We start from the raw sequence: 22642 nt of genomic DNA, 5'->3' as shown, positions 1-22642 counted from the left end.
CAAAGGATACAAACTTCCAATGAAAGTGAAAGAGATAAATAAAACGAAACAAAATACTAAGGAGGGAAAATGAAGGCATCTCAGTTCATACCAACATTGCTATTTAGCTAAAAGAATAATGAGCAAACATATTAGAAAGAGAGTAACATTCTGAAGCTTTTGAATCAAATCACTTCAACCAAACTCTGGATTTGTCTTCAAAGATCGTTTGGTTCCTCTTGAACCAATGACTATATTTAGATGAAGTAGTAAAATATGCTCATAAGACGGCTGCGTTGTTAATGAAACCTTTTATAGGAATTTATTCACAAATTCTCAATTAATTGAAGGAACAATAGGTCAGATGTATTGTTCTTGGAAGGGTTATGGCTTGCTTGCAATACCCTACTGAGCTCACAGTGTGGCATGGTTAACTTATAAGTGCCACACAATAGCCAAAATAAGCCAATTAGTTAATCAATTGAAGCAAAACAAAATAAGCAAATAGCCTGTCAAAATAATTATACTTGGACTTTTCTCCCTTTCCCCTTATTTGCTATCAGCATCGTCCATAAAGTTTCTGATCTGTCTGCTATAAATAACTTTTGCAGAACCCTGACTTGAGTTAGCTCAAGATTTAAAACTGCACATAGATTTCATTTATGTTGTCGCAAACCAGCAAGTTATTTGAATACTGATGCCCAGCGTGAAACAGATCTCAAAGAGAACTGACAATAAAGTAATTTTATGTGAGCGTAAGATTAAGTAAGAAATAGATATAGTTGAATTCATAGAACAACAGGTACTAAAAGGCATTTGGCCAATGGCGTGACTCTGGTATGATTATCATTTTGGAGCTAGAGGTTCCAAGTTTGATTCACAAAATGCCCCAATCTAACCTGGAATTTTTCCTACATATCCTAATTTTTTCAAAATAATATAACAATAGAAAAAACCAGCTTTCATGTGAATATAAGTTATATCAGCAGTCCTGTTGGATTAACAACCCATTCACCAAAAGGTGGCCCAAGCTAGTCGCCTCCTAGTATGGTTAGCTCCTCACGCTTCTCCCTTTTGGAGACTAATGACAAATAGGAATATAAGTCAAAAATCTATTCCATCCTCCTTATGGTAAAGAGAAAAATCATTTGACCCAAAAAAAACAGAGATAGAGTGACTGACTGACTGGCTGAGTATGGTATATCATATATGCACTCAAATGTTCCATCACAATAAAGAAATAGCCGAGCAAACAATTGGTTGTTTTTGTAGCAGTGCGACGTATACTTTAGAACTCCAGGACACGGTCTACCAGTTTAGGTAAGGCCGTCAAGTAAAACATATTCTAATGCAAGATCTTCATAATTTTTTATATGCCAACGCAGAGAGTCCTAAACAAAAATATCTTCTCAACAATGCCGTTCCAGATGGAAAACCGATCATTGAATTTGAGCCTATAGCATGTACTAGCAGAAACAACGAGGAATAGTAAATCGCGACCTAGGCAGGAAATGCAAGCCAAGCATTTAAGAGAAACAACTTACAACCATGAGTGTATTCTGAACCTCCCTACAAATCATCAATCAAGCTGCAGAATTATTACATCCAACAAAGTCGACAAACAAAAACCAAAAAGGAAAAACATCAGCTAACCTGCCGAGAAACTATTGCATTACGAATCTCAAATCAGAAATTGTTTCCAACTCACGAAAAAGGTATTAGATAAAATACAGAAGAGGAAGACAACGAAATAAATCGCAGAACAGAAACAGAACAGCAAGTAATTTCGCAAGTATTGCTAATTTCTAACCTCGAGATACACGATATATCATCTTTCACCGCTGCAGTAGCAACGAAACAGCCAGTATTACTCTATTAGCAGCTCCACACGTACTAACAGAAGAGGAACAAGAATCTCCAGCCGCATTCTGAAATCTCGTATAAGAAAATGTAACAATGCAAAGTAAGTCGATCAAATACATAATAGAAATACGAAGAATGACATTGCATAAGATAAACAGAATAGCTCAACAGCAACCAGTTTCCCGCGTGCTGCTAATTTCTAACCTCGAATCAGATTTCCTCATTGCGATTTTAGCAGATTCACCCGAACTTTGGTTTTCTTCGGCTGCTGGAAGAAGAAGAAGAAGAATATCGGCCTCGTGAGAAGCTTAATCTCTCTTATTTGTCTGTTGCGTTTAGCGTTTGTGAAGAGCAACAAATCGTCGGTTTGCGGCATTTTTTTTTTCGTCGTGTTGAAGCAGATAACGCAGAGTATTTTCCCTCGTTTTCGCGGCAGCCAAACAAGCGAGACACGCGGGCGCGCGCGAATTGCCAAAAACAATAATTGTAAAATAGTTGACAGCTCAGCTGCAGAGCACGGAATGTTCCAGCGCCGGCTTTGGGATATATTTAAATAAATTAACTTTTCGATAATATCAAAATTAGCCTATATATAATAATATAAATTTATTGCATGATACAGAATTTTGTAAAAATAGCACCAATGTAAGAATATCCATACCAGGGTGTTCAAGAAAAGATCCGGACAAAAATCCAACCCAGTTATAAATTTTTTTGGATTGGATTGGACTCCAATAAATGAAAATTCTATAAATTTGTAGGTTTTTTTGGGGTTGAATCAAGTTGAATTTATTATTAACTTTTCAATTATTTATTTTACGCACCATACAAAATATATTTAGTTACATTTATTTTATTTTTATTATATTCAATAATTTGTTATTGCTTATTTGTTTGAATTTTGATGCAATGTCATATAATATATAAAAAAAATATTTAAAATATATTATATGATACTTTTTGAATAAATGATCTGAATAATCCAAATTGGATTGGGTTGGATTGATTATTTAACAGGGTTGCTTTCACAATCCAAATAATTAGGTTGGATCTAAAAAATAAAACTCAATCCATAATAACTGCCACATATTACATATTACGTGCTTACCACTTGTTTTATTTATTATTATTTATTTTATTAGTATTTTAGTTATTTTAAAAATTGGATTTATGAAATGGAAAGAATCCAATTACAACAAAAAAAAAAGATATATTTTTTATTATTTTTCATCTCCATTTATTCATATATTCATTTTCTTTGAATTCATTAACTAATGGAATAGGGGATTTTTTTTTTTTTCATAATTGAAAACGATGGGTTATTGATATTTATACACATCATTTTAATATTAGTCAACCAACGGTCAAATAAACTCATGAATCATTTAAAACTATTTATAAAACTCGAGGAGACAAAAATGTCTATTTTAAAATTTTAAAGACCAAATAAACCCTTATTCCAAACTTCACATATCAAAAATGTCCATTCTAAAAGTTCAAATACGACACCTACCTCAGACCTCTAACAACAAAAGTATATTTTACAATAAAAAAATATAGTTTAATAATGATCAATAAGTGATAGATGGTAACATCAACCAAATATTATTCAAATCTTAATGTTCTAATATTTATTTTTAAATTCAGACAAACTAACAGGGGCTTGTGCCCCTTCTTCCTTCTCCGCTCAGTCCCTATATTAAACTTATCTTGTCGGTACCATCAAACAATATATATATATATCAAAACTGAAAAATCACAACATGAAAGAAGATGAAAATAGCTGAGAAAAACAACATTGCCCAAGTTTATTCACCATTAGTATTCAATTCCAATGGCCACAACATGTTTCATCACCATTATTCAGATCCAACACCACCTCTCCCAGTCTGCTCCAAGAGATTCAATTTATTAGGCTTCACCATCCACCATTCAATCCAAATCGCCATATTCATCAACACCCAAATCAGATTTGAACTTTAACCAGAAGATGTGATTGTTGCTCTGAATCACCTTCTGATGCTGCAACAACACTCAATTTCTGAGCATTGAGGGAGGAGTTGGTGACAGACGGGTGAGAGATTTGCACATCGTAGTCTCCATGGAAAAGCGAGGCTTCAAAGAAGCCATTGGCATCTGTTGTTGCAGTGATTGAGGCTTTGATTCCCCACTCCTTTAGCAGCTTGTCTACCACATCACCAGTTGGCAAGTTGTGGAAATTGTTGTCTGTCAAACACATTCGATAACATCCCCCTGGTGACCATGCTGACCATATCACAATCCCATTCACTTTGGGATGAGAAAATCCCTCTCTTAAAACTTGCTCCAGATAATAAGCCTGTTTGATCCACAGAAACCCAGAAAAAAAATATCACCATCTTAATTCTTAAGCTTACGAAATTCATGGCTCAACTGATTTTCATCCATTCAACACTTGGCATCATCATTTCCTTTTGTCTTTAGCAACTTTAAGAGTTCTATAAAGTTAGTTTTGCAAGAGCAACAAGGAAGCTTCAGTTCTATAACTACATGCTATTCAGTACGAGTGATTTACATGGGTCTCAGAAGTTTCACCATTAATTACAAACGTTAGAGACCCGTTTGATAATAATTTTGCTTTTAATTTTCTGTTTTTAAAAATGATGCTTGTTCTCGTTCCATTTCTTTAATATGTTTTTCACATTTCTTTAGAACATTTAAATTTTTAGCCAAATTTTTTTAAACTACTTTTGGTTTTCAAAATTTGACTTAGACTTTAAAAGCGTTTTTAAAATGTTGATATAGGTGGAAGTAGTGGGGTAAGCTTAATGTTCGAAAAACAAAAAACAAAATGGTTATCAAACGAAACTTTACGAGTTTCTATACTTGGTTGAAATTAGTAGTTTACGTTTTTTAACTTCGTTAATCAAATGTACTAAATCAACCTTTGAACCAAAAGTTTCAAGCTAATGGATTAGAGTATGTTTTATTTTGTATATATATTCTTAATATTCTTACTCACTTGATCTCTTGACCAAAAACTTAAGCTAATTATTGCCTAATAGATAATGCCTTTGATCTTTTCACTCTCTTATGGACTTAGAAGTTACACATTGCTATGTTAAATTATCAGTATAGATTGCTATATATTTGATATTTCACATAAATTCTCAAAAGATTTTTCTACCCTGATACATGTTAAGTTATGGCTCTAGACATGACTTAATATGCACCTAAAATGATTTTGATTCAAATTCAGATAAGTTCAACCATAAGGAATTGCAGAAGGAACATTACATTTATAGCAGTGTACCTGATTGGGCATGCTTGAAACGTCAACTTCGGTGAGCCAAATCGGTACTCCGGCAGAACCAAGGGTATCAATGGCGGACCTCATGTAAGCAATGTCGGGAGGAGAACCGAAATGCGATTCCAGTCCAATCGCAAATCTGCCACCGCTATTACCAGGAAATCGTCTGATTTCATCCAGCTTCTGAAGATACCTAGCCGGAGAAGAAGAAGCATCGCCCCTAGACTCAATGGTGTTGTAATCGTTCAGAAACAAAGGAATCGATCCGTCCGCTTTCATCGCCCAATTATAGAACAAACCGGAAGCACGACCCCCTAATCTGGCCTCGAAAAACCTAAAATGGAGATCCTCATTCTCCACATCCCAAGCAATTAATCGCCCTCTGTATTTCGACATGATCGAATTGATTCTCCGTCGCGCAGCGCGATAGAGTTCTCTAAAGGAGAGCGATCTCACCCAGCCTGGCTGGAACCGTTCGTCGTCCCAGAAGACGTTGTGGCCGCGGACGACGAGGTTGTGGCGTCCGGCGAACTGCATCATGGCGTCCGGCACCGAGTAATCGACGCGGCCCTGCGTCTGCTCGGTGCTGTACCACTTCATTTCGTTCTCGAAAGTGGTGGCGGTGAAGCCGCGTGAGGCGAACCAGTTCTGGTAGGCGACATTGTTGAGAATGTTCTGGTTGATGGCGCAGCCGACGGGGAAACCAGGCCGCCATTGTCGTAGACTGATGCTCGCATTCGGAAGTGGATTGCCTTCTCTGTCAACTGCTTGGATTTTCACTCTCCTCTTCCGAAACTGCCAATTCACATCTTGTAATTTAAATCTATATCGGGTTTTTTTTCCTCCCTTCAATTTACTTTAAATCTTTTTAAATTCTCAAATTTGCCGTTAATATATTATAAAGTTTCGATTAAATCGTTCAATTAAAAAAAATTAAAAATATGTTGTTTTGTTAACAATGTCGTGTGTTCGAATCTCCCACCCTTTCATATTATACCAAAGAAAAATGTTACTCATAAAAAAATATGATATAGATTATTGATCATAAACTCCATACTTACCTGAGTGATAGGAGACAGTGAAAAATAAATTACCTAAAATTATTTAAATAAATGCACAAAAAATATTTTACAAATATTTTATTATTATTGTTTTAATACAATAACCATCATGTCGGGATAATTACTCAAACCCACGAACATGTGTTTTAACCCTTTGATTTAAGATGATATTGTAAAAAGAATATTACATTTACAAAATCATAATTTATTTTCAAAAATGGCAATACAGATTTTTTTGTATATATTCTTGAGTAATATTGTTAAATTTTTAAAGAAATTTTACAAACAAAAACAAAATTTTGAAATCTACGGTTTTTAAAATTTGATTGTGATTTAAGAAACAATATTTGTGATTTTAAAAAATAATAATAAATGAGTTGAGGGAAAAAAATTGATATTACCTTCTCAATTGCTTCATCTTGGTGAGCTCTCCATTGTTCTTGAGTGAATGGTTGCAATGAGACACTATCCACCCAAATTTCCACCATTGTGTTGTTGCTCTAAACAAATTAAAACAAAATTAAGATTCATCAAATAAAATTAGTTTAAGATTAGATCCAATGAAACTAATAACTACAATATTATGTATATTTTAAAGAAAGGTTCCTATTATCGTGACTTAGGAAACACTTAAAGAAGAATTCAGGACAAATTCAACTTTCAAATTATGTATTTAATTTCGATGAAGTTGAATTTAAAAAAAAATCAAATATTTTGTTTTAATCTTTAATTTTGTATATAAACAAAAATATTATATTTATGGTTAGTTTTTTATTAAAAAAAGGAATAATAATAATAATAATAACTGAATAAGTCTTAAAAGTCAGCACCTAACTTACTACATGTATTCACAGAGAAAATAAAAATAAAAAATTTTTTTGATACAAGATTGAGAGATTATGAATGTCATTAATTAAAAAAAAAAAAACTAGTGTAGAAAGTTAAATTACAAATTTAGTATAAAAACTTTAATAGTAAAAAGTGTGACGTTAGAGATCCTAACAAGTATCTTAACACACTATAATCAAATAAGGATAGACATAGTAGAAAAGTATATATTTTGTATATTTAAAAGATTATTGAACTAAATTAACACGGTAATAATTGAGGCTTTATTTAATAACCCTTTAATTTTAGTTTTAAATTTTTAAAACCATGTTTGTTTGCTTACCATTTAATCAGTAGATGTTCACTTTTCTCAAAAATACATTTGAAAATGTAGCGAATTTTTAAAAAACAACAACAAAATTTTGAAAACTACCTTATCAATCGTTTTAGTGCAAAAGTGGACTTATAATTTGAAAATATTTATAGAAAGTGACCAAACAAATAATATAGGTGGAAGTAATGTTTATAAGCTTAATTTTTTAAAACATAAAACAAAATGTAAAATGGTTATCAAATAAAGTCTTTATCAATTAAATTTAGGGTTTTTCTCGACTTTGATTAATTTTTATCAACATACTCTCAAAACGACAATTTTGGTCCCCATACTTTAACGTTTGTTCGTTTTTGTTCCTGTATTTACAAAACTTATGTTCTGGTCTCCCCACTCTTAAAAAAAAAAAACTATTTTTGGTCATGTTTATAAGATTCCAACATACAAATTTTATATACATATTGAAGCTTTTTAATATAATTTTATGGCTACGTTTCGATAAATTTTATGAGTGAAATTTAATGTTAAAATTGTGATTAAAAAAATGAGATAAAAATAAAAATGAATGAACCAAAATATTAATTTTTAAAAGTAGGAAACTAAAATGAAACAAACGTATTTTTGAAACACACATCACCAAAATGAATCAAATTCGAAATTACCATACAAAAATATTATTTAAACGTATGCTTTAATTTAAAAAGCAGATAATACCTCGAAGTAGAGTTCTGCTGGACCAGAATCCTGGACAGTGAGGCCGCCCTTGAGGAAGGACCAGCAAATTGATTGGGCGATTGTAGATCCTACGTGTTCAAAACCGGTTCTTGTTTTAATAATCGCTGCCACGTCAGCAGTCCCCTCGTCCACCTGCACCCAAGCTGCAAAATACATAAATATAATATAATCATTCCCCCCCCCCCCCCCCCCCCAAAAAAAAATATTATTATATAATTATTTTTAAGAATATTGATAATATTCTTCAGAATTTTCACGACAAAGAATTCTAAAATAAAAGTCATCCATGAAAATTAGGTTGAATTAGTTTCAATTATACACATGTCATTTAAAAAGTTTCAGATCTATATTTAAACTTTAAAATGACTTCAAATGTGCCCTTAAACAAATTTATCATTAAAATAAGTGATAGAAGTTGATAGGCATAACTACTCAGCTGTAAACGCGAAACCAGTCAAATAGGTAGTTGTTAAAAAATAAACAAAAACAACATGAGAAATGCCTATAAGGCTACAACTAATTACTACTAAAGCAATACTTGATGTGGTTGGGGGTGGGTTAAAAAGCGAACAAAAAATGTGTGGCTTGAAAGGTGATTGTCTGGTAGTTTATCGATATTTGTCACATTTACCATTTATTTTTTACAAGTCACACCTACATACGACTACTCCATTTATAACTTAGCAATCAATTCAATCTTCATCCCTCGTTTTAGCAGCAAAATTGATCATGGGCATTCTAAAATAAAATTTAAAGGTGAAGAGTAAAATGAAACTTTTTAAACCATAGGGGAAATTATACCTTAAAGTTTATGAATATTCTAAACAATTTAGCCTAAAATTTTATGAGAGAGACCAACAACCTTAATAGGAACCAAAAAAAAGTCATAAAATACTCTTTCCAACAAATCATTTTTATAATAATAGCACCATTATGGTTGTCATCCACATGTCACATTTGGACCAACTACACATGTCACCGAATTGCAAATGTTGACATGCTTACTTGAATAGACACGATTTTGATAAACAGTTTAATGAATTAATGAACATGTGTCACGTCAGTACGATCGAAGTAAGAAATAAAAAGATAAAGAGAAGAGACTATACCAGAAAAAGTATAGACGAGGTTTGAATCCAAGTGAATGGTCCGAGAGAAAGAATCAAAAGAGTGATTCCTAGTGTGAGCCACAATGAATTTGTTGGCCTTTGTTTCTCTATGCTCAATTTTTGAGCTGCCAAAAACAGACCACCCTTTCGTCCCATCATTCAACTCTGGGTTTTCAATTATCCCACCCTTGTACTGAGCCTCTTCTGGCATTGCCAAACACTGCCAAAAAAAAAAAAACACATTATAAATAAGAGCCGAAAACTAGGTCGACATTAATATCTTATCAGTTATCGTTATATTAAGGCTTACCTCACCTTTAGCTGAGTAATCATATGGCATTGCATTTGCCTCGAGACCTAAGAAAAAAAAAGAGGGTTTAAATTTCATTTTAATCCTAAATTTTAAAATGTGTATTTTAGTACGGTACGAAATTTTGTAAAGTCTATTTGAGTTTGTAAATTAAAAAAAAATATATATATATACTTTGATTTTTACTGCCTACTCAACACACATGTTTTCTCCCTATCAATCTACGTTCCTGTGACTCAAAGTCAAATACATGCCCACATTTAAAATTATACTTGAAAACATATTATATTATCAATTTGTTAAACAATTAACAAAAAAATAATTGTAATAATAATTGAAATGTTATTTTACTTTTAATTAATTTAAAGACAGTTTAAAAATTCAGGGCAGTAAATGATCTTTAATTAAACATCCTTATACAAATCTGTAAGTAAGATAGCAAGATTTCATTTTCTTTTGTTGAATAGATACGAGAATGTAAATGTGAAGATTGAACTTTCAACCTATAAAAGAAGATAACATATATATGTTTTATCCACTCAATTCAAATTGATAAAAAGAGAGAGAGCATTTGAAAAAAAGAAACAAGCTTATTAACTCAACATCAAAATTTTTAAAACAATATTCTTTTTCAAGAGGTCTCTAAACTTTAACGGTTATCTATTTAAAAAATTTATAATAAATCTTCAAATTTTTAACAACAGGTCTATTCAATCTCTGTACTAAAATCGTTACTACGCGTCCATGAGCTTTCAATTTTATATATAATAATGCTATTAAATTTGCAAGTATCACGCTACCAAACACATGAATATATATCTCTACCAAAAATTACCTCATCACATCATCATTATATTAAAAACTATCTAAACACCACAACTCAATAGACCCAATTTTGAAAGTTGAGCCACGACACATATGTATTAAATTTTTTAAAAAGGAAATGACTAAATAAAAACTTTAATAGATAATATAGTATCAAACTTAACTAAAGCGTTGGAAACTAAGAATTAGCCATCAAGGGACAAAAATTACCTGCAGCGAGAAGAACACAGAAAATGAGAGCCACGTTTGCTATCTCCGCCATTTTAATTCATAGAGAGAGAAACTGATCACAGAGAAAATCAAATAAAGAAGAAGAAGGAGGAGGAGTTGAAAATGGAGGGAGGGGCTTTATGGGAAAATATTTTAAAGCTAAATAATTAATTAAGGAGAATATATATGTACATATATGGAAAATTGGAAAAAGAAAAAAGAAAAAGAAAAGAGAGAGAGATTTTTGCATGGGGGACAGATAGATGGCGAGAGAGAGGTAGCAATTATGGGAAAAGGAAAACGTATGTGATTTTTATTTTTCCATGTTTGAAATATTTGAATTCCTTAAGCGTGTGTATTTAAAATGGAAATAATGGGTGTGTTTTGGTAATTAATGGATAAGAATTTTATTTTTCTAATCGAGAAAAATATGTTATTAAGACTTTTCGTTCGAGATATATGTTGATTATCACGGGGTAATGATAGTTTTGGCGATACTTTTTTATTTTATTTATTATACTTTTAAAATACATATTTTAATTATTGTATTTTTTAGAAATGACCAATTTGATTTCTATTTACAATATTTTTTTTAACACAAATTTTATACAAAATGGGAGTTATGAGTAAAAGTTTATGATCATTTCAAAAAATTTAGTGAATGATAAAGTGTCATATTAAAATTGTTATAGAAAGAAATGGGATAAAAATGAAAATAAATGAAACAAAATGATCGCTTTTTAAAAGTATCGAAATTAATTGGATATTTTAAATATATATGGACTAAAATTAACAAAAAATAAAAATAACATTTTCTCAATAACATATTGACAATAAGATCTTTCTTGATTTCTTGTTCACTTTCCTATATTTGGAATGATCTTATAATGGTGGTAGTGTGAGTGATAACGTAGTGGATTTCCTTCCTTTCCTAGGAGTATTCTAATTATGGTAATTGAAGTAGTTTTGTTCCATTTTTGTTTCTATTTTCTTAAATTACTTAATAAATGGATATCCAGACTGATTTCAGCTCTTCAAATAGGTTAAATGTTAAAAGCATAGTTAAACAGGTTAAAATACCTATATTTAATCAAAATATTATAATTCTTACCCACCTATTGTACTAAGAAAAAATGTATGTTAAATTTGAGCTACTCATGATAATTTGTATTGATTGAACAAATGCTAGGTGGTTAATTAATGATAATGATCCAGTCAACTATTTTTTTACGTTTGAAGAGGCTAAAATATATATTTTAAAAGTTTAATGACCAAATTTGTTAAGAATGTCTATAAATCAAAATAAACGTCAAGGATCAAAAATATAAATTACATGAGGAGTGATTTTGAAATAGCTAAAATCAAAATAATTTATCATTAAATTATATAAGACTAATTTTTGTGATATTTATCTTTTTTTATTGTCTATTTTAAAAAATTATATAATGATCTAGGTAAACAAAAATAAAATTGATGCCTACTTGAGCATAAAGTTAAGGACAACAATACTCTCAAGTATCTTCGTTCTAAGTTAGGCACTTGTCCAAAAACGTACATCAATAACTAATTGTAAATGGGATAAATAAAATAAATACGAATTGGAGTTTGATATAGCAAAGGGAAAGATAATAAGTTATATGGGAAGAAAAGGGTGGAGAGGCCGCCAAAGAAAATTGAAGCTCCAAGGTAACATAGTAGAGAGTAGGAGGGAGGTTCAAGATTTGGTTCTCTTTCTTATTTTTAATTAAAAAAAATATATAAAATATTTTTATGAAATTAATTAACATTTTTAAGGTTAATTAATTATTTTATTAGTGATTTTAATGTTAATTCATCAATGTTATAAAATATTTGTTCATTAATTTTATATAAATATTTTTCATTACTTCAGTAAAATGTTTTGTCTTAAAAGTAAACGTTTTTATCCCTTTATAAATCCCTCATTTTGTGTCTAAAAATATGTAAAACATATGTTTCGTGGGCTTCTGTATGTTTGAAATTGAGTAGGAGCATGTTCTTTGATTCCATTTTGCTTGGACGAGTGCATGTTGTTTGAGTTGGATGTTGTGTTAATTTGGGGAACAACCAACGTCTATACGATTTAACACCGTACCGAAATTGCTTTTAAGGTAGTAGTTCATCCATGACACAACAATTGTTTTCGTCAAATATCTCCTTCAATTCTAACTACATAACCAACACCTATTTACATTTGTCAAAGCGAGTCTAACTTAGCACTAATTTATATATATCTCTAACCAATAGGTTGTTTAATCCCGACCCCATATATTGTACTAAAAAATTATTTATATTTAGCAGTGACTCAACTTATCAAAGGCATAATTTTTTTCGCCAAAATAACACGTAATCACTTTGCATTAAAAAGCAACTTTTCAGTTCTCAAAATTTGTACATTTTGCGAGTGGAATATTAATATAATGTTTATTGCCGTATATAATGGATTCATGTTTTTAATTTACTTTTTAGTTAAAAAATGCATGGACGAGAAATATCAAATATACATGTCTTTAATCCATCTAATTATGTTTCAATTGACAAAAATGATTTCATGTTTATTTCATTTTGTTATTGGACAACATTTCTTAATTATTTGCGTAAGAATTTGATTTTATAATTTCATACCACTTGAATGCAACTCGGGAATATATCGTGTCAAAATAATTATGAAAATCTTATTAATAAAATAGTTATGAAAATAAAGTAATTTGTATGCACACTATCAAAATAGTAAAGAGAATAAAATAAAATTTCACAAATTACTTTTTTTTTTTTTTAGAAAATCATAAATTACATTAATCATTAGCCATGGAAATTACAAATTTAACTATAAAAATACAAATTACGACGAGTAAATAATAAAAAATGCACATTATTCCTAAGAATATGCATTACCTTACCCTCAATTCCAAGTTCCAAAATGGTCACATGAGATTCGCTATTCAATATTCGCAATTCATCTTTTCTACTGGCCTCCAATTTTCATTTAGGAAACAAAATCCTAACATTATTCTACAAGTCATATTTCAACGTTTACAACTAAACTATATTTTGAACTTTATAAAAATATGTGCAGTACGTAGAATCTGCAAAAATGAGTAGAGAGGCATAGTTACTCATACTATTTAAAAAAAAATCCTCACATAAAATAAAAATGTATTTGTAAAAATATCATTACTTTTTTTTTTTTTAGTTTCGCAAAATGGTTTTTAGTCCGTCTAGTGTTATTATATAAGTTTGCAATTTATGAAACTTTTATTAAAATTTTAAATTTAATACTATATAAATACATATTATTCTGTGCTATTTTTATAATTCCCTCGATAAAAAACGACATGCTTAGTAAATATAAAAAAATTGAGGAGGTATAATGGTCCAAATTTTGTTTTGAAGTACTTTTTAATATATTTTAGCCCATATCTTAATTTTTGAGCATTTTGGCCAATGGACATAATTTAGTGGAGCTTTCTGTTTGTGAAATAGAGGATTGAAACCCGATAGAGTAGGATCGCATCTAAAAATGGAGTGAGAGTAAGTAATGAAGAAGAAGGGGAACAATAGGACACACGATTTTACATGGAAAACCCCTCAACAAATTATGGTGAAAATCATGGGCAAGGGAATAAGAATCTCACTCAATAAAATGAGAGTTACAAACTTTTTTTCTCATGGGAACAAAATCTCGAAACTCTCTCTATCTTTATCTCACTAAGTCTCATGCTCACACTTTAACTCATTTGGAATTGGGGATTTTGGGATGGATTGCCTAAGTATGGGTGTCCACCTATTTATAACCTAACCATACTGACTCATCGAACACATTTTTACGACTATAAATATGTCACATATTAGCCCTAGAATCACAGATTTGCCACTATTGCACACCTAGGAAGCTCTAGTTACTTCAACTCTCCAAGAAAAAGCTTATTGAACAAGGTTAACAAACCACTTAACTTAGTAGCTTTTAAAAACTACTATAACAATCTTGGTAAAATACTTAATCTATTCGCTTCTAGAGACTTCTTGAGCAAGTTTAAAAAGTACCATCTAACAATTACGTAATAATAGTTTATTTTATTTTTAAAGTTTTAGAGTTCAATTTATTATCTTTTAACCTTTGTTTTTGTAGAAAAATAACTTTGTATGCATTTTGATGATTTATATTGTTGAAAAGAACTTTTAGCCATCAAAACGAGCATAACTCTGTGGTAATTGACATATATTTCTAACAAGAGGTTTAGGGTTCGATTCATCACCGATATGTTGTACTAAAAAACTAATTTTCTAAAAAGAAAAAAAAAACGACCTTTAGCCCCAAAATTTTTGGCGCGCTGTCTTCTTTCTCCTGCGCTATAAATAATTGCATTGCAAAATTACGCAACTTTTGGTCATCATCTTGCGCAGGAAGCTTCGGCTTCGGGACCTGAAGATTCATGGAAAGCAGCGAGACCGCCGGCGATGCCGATTGTCCATGGCAATCTTACCACACTGTCTATACCAATGCGAAAGCCGGTATTTATTCTCTCTCCAGTCCTCACGGACTGTTACAAATCTAGGGTTCTCTTTTGATTGTTCTGTTTAAAGTGTCGACTGTCGGACGTTAGTTTCAATTCACGGTGTCACTTTGATTTTACTTTGGAGGATTTAAATATAAAATTTATTTAGAGATAAATTCTAGTAATTGATGAGCCCGTCTGATCAATTGAAATAGTGTTTGAGTTGCTTAATCTTGATCAATTATATTGTTCCTGATCGAAAGAGAAAAATAATTAGGGAATGAGTTTATTTTTAGAGAAATCATAGCAAATATCTGATATTGATGATATAATTGCAAAAAAGGAAAGGTTTACTTTCTACAGATATAAAGCTCGATGTCTGTTGAATTCTGTTTATAAAAAATAATGAAATATGACGGATATATTTTGATATCCAATAATCTTAATTCTCCCTTTCTCTTCTTCTGCTGGTAAGGTATGGAAGGAGTTGACAAGGAAAGAGTGCAAAGAATTGTTTATGAAATGAGTAAAGGGTCAAAATATTTTGAAAATGAGGAACGTAAAGAGGCCATTATCAGAGAAAAGATTGAGAAGATGCGAGCTAGGTGTGTACAACTTACTGCTACGGATCTTTCTCACTATGAAAAGGTAGATTTAGTTGTGAACCCTCCCCCTTACCCTAGGCAGTAGGCGCATTGACATGCTTATTCATTTATGCTTTATTTACGTTCTTTATTCTATAGAAATTTTGTCCCGCTTCCTGGTTTATTTATTACTTATAATATAACTTTGGCTGCTTTTTGCCTCTTGAAAAATTGCATGTTCAGGGATTAGAACTGCCAACTATTATTTCCTAGTTAGAAAAACACCAAACCTGGAAGCTTTTATTCTCACTTTACATCCCATGAAATAGTGAGGGGATCAATTATGTAGTTAGATCTGCATTCTGTAGAGAGGTCGGTTCAATTGCCCAAAAAAGGATGATTATTATTTTTTTCCCCTACCTTTTTCCATTTCTTTATTATTGCCCACAGTTTGGCGATTTCCATGAAAATGGAAGATATCGAATCATACCATGCAAAGACTCGTGAAACATTAGGATTTATTTGTGTGTCTTCCTTACCACATCCATGAGTAATCACAACCTAGAGATCTGAAACAAACAAGACAACTGGGTAGTGGTCCCATGCTCAAATCTTGTTGAAGGATGAGTTCACTCTTAATTTTTGCCACAGCTATTTTAAGAACCTGATATTTTAGGCTGATCAGTATATTTCCTGATTCTTGCTGTATGGTCTTCATATTTGCTTATAATATCAGTTTAGCCAAGAGCTTTGTTCTCTTGTGAGCAGGTTGCAGATAAAAGAACTTTTGAGCTAGAAAGTACACGAGACCTATCAAGGATATGGTTGCATGTAGATATGGATGCTTTCTATGCCGCTGTTGAAACTTTAAGCAATTCTTCATTAGAGGGCAAGCCGATGGCTGTTGGTAGTATGTCTATGATTTCCACAGCTAACTATGAGGTTTATTATCTATATTGAATCATTGAATCATAAGTTACTGGTAGCATCATTTTTGTAACTTGTTACTTATACTGGACTAGGCTCGAAGATATGGTGTTCGAGCTGCAATGCCTGGTTTTATTGCACGTAGATTATGTCCAGAGTTAATCTTTGTTCCTGTAGATTTCAAAAAGTACACTTATTACAGTGATTTAACTAGGAAAGGTAAGAAATTGTGCTTCAAGGCGCTCCAAATGTATTTTGTATGTTTTGTCCCCATCCTTTAGTATTTACTCGTTTGTCTTGTCAGTATTCCATAGGTATGATCCCAACTTCTTGGCTGCTAGTCTGGATGAAGCATACCTCGATATAACTGAAGTCTGCAAAGAAAGAGGCCTAACAAGTGAAGAAGTAATCGCATATTATTTTTTTACTTTATCTAAAAAATTGATGTTTCGGTATTTAGTTGTGGCAGACACGTCTTTAAATCATACTATATGGTCTATATTAGATCCTTTTTAATTTATACTTTCAGTATATTCTAGAGAACCCAGAAACAGCATTAAAGGATGTTATTATGTAGTTACGGAAGTTATTTACATCGAGATTATATATTTCTGGATAAGAAATGAATGGTATCACATGCCGCAGATAATCCTTTGGTAGCAGTCTCTTTAATCATTTGATACTAAAGTTTTCCTCTTGCCATTTTGGTTAGATTGCTAGTGATCTCAGAACCAGTATTTATGAAGAGACTGGTCTTACGTGTAGTGCTGGGGTTGCTGCCAACCGGCTACTTGCCAAGGTTTTATAATCACTCTCAAGATCTATTGCATATATGAATCTCTTGTGGAAAAAAGAATACAAGTTTATTCATGTTTTGGCGACCGTGACCTGCTAATTGGCAGCATGTTTATTTTACTATATATGGGATGAAAAGAGTAGAATGTACGATTCCATTTCTCTTCTGTTGTATGGTTAATTGTGGTCCTGGTAGATGCAAACGAAATCACAAGAAATATTGTTCTTAAATATTCAAGTCAGTACAGAACAACTGAATTTCCCCACCATCTTGTTATTCAGGTCTGCTCGGACATTAACAAACCAAATGGACAATTCATTTTACCAAATGACCGGAGAGCTATATTGGCATTTATATCATCACTACCCATAAGAAAGGTATGTAGTTATTGCCTTTACATTGGAACAGAACTCAGGCTTTTATTCACAAAGATGTTATCAAATATCAAAGTTACGTAGATCCTCATGAATATTCCTAAGTTCTATCTTGTGGATGAAATGAATTAAAGAAATTATTATTTTGAGATTGGTGGCATTGGAAAGGTCACAGAACATATCTTAAGGGATGCTTTTGGAATTAATACATGTGAGGACATGCTGCAGAAAGGTGGACACCTCTGTGCGTTGTTTTCTCAATCCTCAGCAGGTTGGTGTGCTATAGTACAATATATTGCATCCCACAGATATTATATATTTGTCTTGATGACTTGAAGTCACTTGTTCTCTCTGTGTTTATTTTTATTTTTATCAATACAACTTTTTATCTTTTATGCTCATATTTTGATTTGTTTGAGTCCTATCTACTTTTTCTTTTTATTTATTAAATGAGATGCAAGTTTGTGGTTCTTGGTTTTTATTTAGTCTTTTATTGTTGCGTAAGCTGGCCCGGACATTCACGGATATAAAAAAAAAAAAATTATTTATTTTATTTGAACCACTAATGTTCTGCTATTAGTACAATGATGTACATTTTTTCAACAACCATGAAGGTCCAAGCTAGCATACACATACTTCGATCATAAAACAATTGCTTGATGTCACAATATCTGATATGGGAGAACTTTAGGTAGACGGTCACTATTATGTTAACACGTGGTGGTCGTTGTGCATCATTTTTTTTTGTATTGCATATAGTTGTGGTTTTTTTTAATGAGAAAGTGTTTTGCTTAAAAATGCGTATTAATTAGTTATTAATGCCTAATAGAATTTTTTTAAGAACTAAAGAAAAATAAATAATGAATTTCATATAAACTGAACTTCAGATCCAGTCAGGTTTCCATGATCTAAGGGAGGACCTAATATCAGTATTTTGTGTAACTGCTATAACTGAATGCTTACCGCACTACAATTCACATTACTCACGAGATTTTTTTGTTCTTTTCAAGCAAGCAATCAAATGGGCATATTGAATTGAAACATTGGAATATTGTACGGGGGAGAATATATTCTCCTTTTTGCTGACGACATCTTTATGTTGATAAATTATGGAAGATGGTCTCTAGAGAGCCAATTGTCAAGAACATGATATGACATGTTATTAAGATATCAACAATATATGAGGTATTTTTTTGGCTTACTGTCGAAAACGTTGTCTACTATTAAGAAAAAAGAAAATTACTTCAATAGATTTGACATGCTGTTGTTTGTCATGCCAAACGATGGCAGCGGCCATATGCATGAGTGAGATGGACAAATTATTTTGTCGGTCCCTCTTTATTACATTGATGTGGATGCATCAAGACAGAAGCTCTATTTTTGATATGCAAGACAGAGCTTCAAGACTGAAGCTCTATTGGAGTAGTTATGGATTTGGATATTGTGATTTACCAAGAGGAGATAATACAACTATATAAGGTGTTGTAAAGGTCCATTGCAAGCGGATGAAATCTGTCAATAAGGGATGAATCAGTTTCCTGCTCCAAGACAGAAAAATCTCTTCAATGTAGATGTAGTTATGCATTTTGGATTTTGTGCCATACCAATTACATATAGATGAATGTTAGAATACAAAAAATAAAGGTCATGTAAAGGGGACTACCCTGTCGACATTATCTAAATCCTCTGCCATTCTAGTTTTTGTATCTCTTGTTGAATGTGGTAGTTGTGGACCTGTGGTTCAATTCTATTAATTACTTAATTGAATGTCTTGTGAATTTTTTCTGCTTGTTTTGATTTATAAGATTTAACATCAATATCCAGAACTTCTATTATTATGTCGTGTTATGGTCTCTTCATCTTGTGCTGCTCTTTAGTTATTGATTGTTGTATCACTTTGTCCAATCTTTTTAGTTTAACCTATGCTTGCAGATTTTTTCTTGTCGGTTGGGCTTGGCCTTGGGAGCACTGATACTCCCCCGGTGAGATTGCGAAAGAGCATCAGTAATGAAAGAACGTTTGCAGCCACCGCTGATGAAAGATTAATTTTCCAGAAACTTGGTAACTGCTCCTTTTTTTTCTTTTTTATTTATTTATTTTATTTATAAAAACATTACCGTTATTTGAACTTTTACTGCATGAGCATGATAGTCTGGGTTGCTAGTTTGACATTCTATTGAAATTTTCCTCCAAACTCAAATTCCAAATTTTCCCTCAGCTTTATCTTCAGAGTTTATTCATGGATATTGAGTTTGAATATACCTCCCTTATGCTTGGACTTTGTCCTCCTTTATACGGGTTTGATGTATTTTTATTTCACTATTTTTTCTTGTTGATTAAATTTGAGAAAACAATATGATGATAGGTGACGTTTTTATTATTTTGGTCATCATTTAGAAGACTGGCAGTAGAGAGAGACTAGTATTTGCTTTGGGAGCAGGAAAATGAATATGCTGTAATTAACTTCTTCAACCAAAGCACTAGAAAATCGAACAGTTGCCCAAAGATTACTCTGTAAATTATTGTGGTAACAAATACCTTGAATGTTAGTATTTTTTACCAGTAATCTTGTAAATCTTGTATAAATTGCAGCTGACCTTGCGGAGATGCTATCTATGGACATGCAAAAGGAAGGTCTTAGTGGGCGGACACTGACTGTTAAACTAAAAACTGCATCCTTTGAGGTACATATTAGCCTGAATTCTGTTTAGTCTGCTCAGATCGAATAGTGTAGAAGAAAATCCTCATTTTTAATATGTTGTTGAGATTTCAGTACCCACATGTTAAGTTGTGAATTCATTAACTCTACTCTGTCTTTCTTCTCGCCATTCTTGATTTGATTTTACTGCTCGAATTTACTTGTATAATCTACAGGTTAGAACCAGAGCTGTAACTTTGCAAAAATATATTTGCTCCAGCAGTGACATCTTACAACATGCATCAAAGCTGCTAAAGGCTGAACTGCCTATTTCTCTGAGATTAATCGGTTAGTTCTTGATTTTATAACTTGTTTCCTTCTTAAAAAGTGCTGATAAAATAACTTAGAGTTCATTTTTCACTAAAGTAGATCTCGTTTGCTTGGTTTTCTATGTACTTATATGCTCATAATATGATCCACTGTATATCTGGCTTATGGTGAAGAGTAAACTTTGAAATTCTTGATCTTGCACCATGTATTATTTACATTATACAGAGGAATTTTACTTCTTCAGGGCTGCGGATATCTCACTTCAACGAAGACAAGGCCATTGTTGAGTCTGATCCGACCCAGAGATCTATTACTAGATTTATTATATCGGGAGATGCTACCAGAAAGAGTGTGGGTGATTGTTGCTCCCTAAATCCTGACTCCGACGACCACGGCTTCATGAACGACAATGAAATTGATGTATTCATCAACGGTACTGAAACACACCATCAGGATTGTGGCGATCCAAGAATTGGCAACAATTTCTTGAATATGGATGACAGTAACTGTACATTTGGCAATGATGTCGAGTTGGAGAAATTTAAGAATCTTTCAAGCAACGTCAGTACTGATCAGGTATGTACAGATCAAAGACTGGATTATGGATCATCATCTTTCTTGCTACTGGCACTAAATTGAAACGTAACTAAAATGTATTCCATGAAGTATGTTTACGGCTCTACCTCTACAGATAGCTTTGATGTAATTACAATACGTGTAGGTGGACAATCTTAATGCTATAGAAAGCATTTCGAATTGCTCTGCTGCCTCCGTCTCGGAAGCACCCATAGCGGCATGTGCTTCTCTTCCTGGAAACCTCGAGGGCAAGTACGATAATAATGTGGCTGCCAGAACTCATGTCAATGAGGTAAGATCACCGGATAACGATGGACAGATATGGTGGATCGATGACTACAAATGTACAATCTGTGGTGCTGAATTACCAGTGAGTTTTGTTGACGAAAGACAAGAGCACATAGATTTTCACATTGCGGAAAAACTTCAGGAAGAAGAATCTGGCATTCGCTCGAGAACCCTTATGCCAAGGCAAAGGTAAAATTCTAGATTGTAGTGTTGGTGATCTTATTTTATACTCTGGGATTGAGTTGGAATTTTGTTTTAACTACAACTGAGTCGGCTATTACGCCCATTCTTAATACGGTGTCCATATCATTACGTGAATTGGAATATGATGAGAGAATCTTCAGCTGAAATCATTGAGAAAAAGGATTGAATGATTTGTGAAGTTGAAATCTAAATTCTTAAAAGGTAATAGTGGGCAAACCGTAAACGAACATCGCAAAGACCCTTGGTATATGGATTAATGTCGGGTTGAACGTCGAGGATGCTTGATGCATGTATTTTTAGAAAACAAACATTTTAGATGTGTTTTTATCAAATAATAGGTGATCAAGGCTTGAAGACATGTTTTTATTATCATGGTTGTACTATTCCTTGTAATTTGCGTTGTTCTAACAAGTCTAAATCTACCAGGATTGCTGACAAGACTCAACTGTCAAGTCAAAGGAAGCAGAAAAAGCAAAAGTCAACTCCGAAGAAAGAGGTCAAACATATTCCTATTGACTTATTCTTCGTGAAGAGCAATCAGAACTTATAATATTTTAAAATTTATTTGTTGTATATATTTGTTCATATGCCATGAGATTCAAATTTTTATTTTTCTTATGCAGCATCATAAATTTGTACACAAGTATAGTAAAAATATATTGTCTTGCCGAATATCCTAATAATTAATCAGTTTTTTTTTCATTTATTATTTATTTAAGGTTTGTATTTCTTCTTGACAATTTAAATTTCGTTTGATTACTATTTGATCTTAAATTTTATATTTTTAAGAATTAAACTTGATAAACACATTTTTTTTTCCATGCTTAGTTTTTCACTTTAACAAAAATAGTATATTCCATACTCTTTAAAT

The 22642-nt window shown here is 32.1% G+C and overlaps 3 protein-coding genes across 10 annotated transcripts in view; 1 reads left to right on the top strand and 2 right to left on the bottom strand.

Moving 5' to 3' along the window:
• The window catches only part of LOC111017319 (LIM domain-containing protein WLIM1), a 33419-nt gene extending 31187 nt beyond the window's left edge, over positions 1 to 2232 (bottom strand). For all 3 annotated transcript variants that reach the window (XM_088123337.1, XM_022293037.2, XM_088123338.1), the window contains exons 1-2: positions 2047 to 2232; positions 1790 to 1907 (exon numbers count right to left, since the gene is read on the bottom strand). The gene's annotated coding sequence lies outside the window, so the exon portion shown is untranslated. The remainder of the gene's footprint in view (positions 1 to 1789; positions 1908 to 2046) is intronic.
• Positions 2233 to 3559: 1327 nt separating this feature from the next.
• On the bottom strand, positions 3560 to 10706 carry LOC111017351 (endo-1,4-beta-xylanase 5). Its single transcript, XM_088122623.1, has 7 exons — positions 10541 to 10706; positions 9506 to 9552; positions 9196 to 9415; positions 8066 to 8229; positions 6594 to 6692; positions 5135 to 5926; positions 3560 to 4180 (listed from the first exon to the last, which is right to left on the bottom strand). The coding sequence occupies exons 1-7, from the start codon at positions 10590 to 10592 to the stop codon at positions 3809 to 3811; spliced, it is 1746 nt and encodes a 581-aa protein (XP_087978749.1). The 5' UTR covers positions 10593 to 10706; the 3' UTR covers positions 3560 to 3808.
• Positions 10707 to 14915: 4209 nt separating this feature from the next.
• Positions 14916 to 22477, top strand: LOC111017350 (DNA/RNA polymerases superfamily protein). Of its 6 annotated transcripts, none has more exons than XM_022293080.2 (14): positions 14916 to 15070; positions 15530 to 15702; positions 16407 to 16580; positions 16661 to 16784; positions 16870 to 16970; positions 17278 to 17364; positions 17643 to 17738; positions 17964 to 18006; positions 19668 to 19796; positions 20328 to 20419; positions 20610 to 20721; positions 20948 to 21279; positions 21425 to 21756; positions 22198 to 22477. In XM_022293080.2, the coding sequence occupies exons 1-14, from the start codon at positions 14992 to 14994 to the stop codon at positions 22319 to 22321; spliced, it is 1998 nt and encodes a 665-aa protein (XP_022148772.1). In that variant the 5' UTR covers positions 14916 to 14991; the 3' UTR covers positions 22322 to 22477. The 6 variants fall into 6 exon arrangements, with proteins under 6 accessions (XP_022148772.1, XP_022148771.1, XP_022148769.1 ...); XM_022293079.2 differs by having other exon boundaries at positions 17904 to 18006; XM_022293077.2 differs by having other exon boundaries at positions 17886 to 18006.
• Positions 22478 to 22642: the final 165 nt, after the last annotated feature.

This window comes from Momordica charantia (assembly GCF_013281855.1).
Source record: "Momordica charantia cultivar OHB3-1 chromosome 4 unlocalized genomic scaffold, Mcharantia_2.0 BLBB01000004.1, whole genome shotgun sequence".
In the NCBI taxonomy this organism is placed as follows: Eukaryota; Viridiplantae; Streptophyta; class Magnoliopsida; order Cucurbitales; family Cucurbitaceae; genus Momordica; species Momordica charantia.
This window is presented reverse-complemented; position numbering and strand designations above follow the sequence as displayed.

Excerpts from the sequence above, each read along its gene's own strand:
- LOC111017351 (XM_088122623.1), bottom strand. The coding sequence starts at position 10,592 with ATGGCGGAGATAGCAAACGTGGCTCTCATTTTCTGTGTTCTTCTCGCT. Across the intron at positions 9,553-10,540 it reads CTGTGTTCTTCTCGCTGCAG|GTCTCGAGGCAAATGCAATG; the intron begins GTAATTTTTGTC and ends TTTTTTTCTTAG. Across the intron at positions 6,693-8,065 it reads CAGCAGAACTCTACTTCGAG|AGCAACAACACAATGGTGGA; the intron begins GTATTATCTGCT and ends TAATTTGTTTAG.
- LOC111017350 (XM_022293077.2), top strand. The coding sequence starts at position 14,992 with ATGGAAAGCAGCGAGACCGCCGGCGATGCCGATTGTCCATGGCAATCT. Across the intron at positions 16,581-16,660 it reads TTTCCACAGCTAACTATGAG|GCTCGAAGATATGGTGTTCG; the intron begins GTTTATTATCTA and ends ATACTGGACTAG. Across the intron at positions 17,365-17,642 it reads CCAACCGGCTACTTGCCAAG|GTCTGCTCGGACATTAACAA; the intron begins GTTTTATAATCA and ends CTTGTTATTCAG.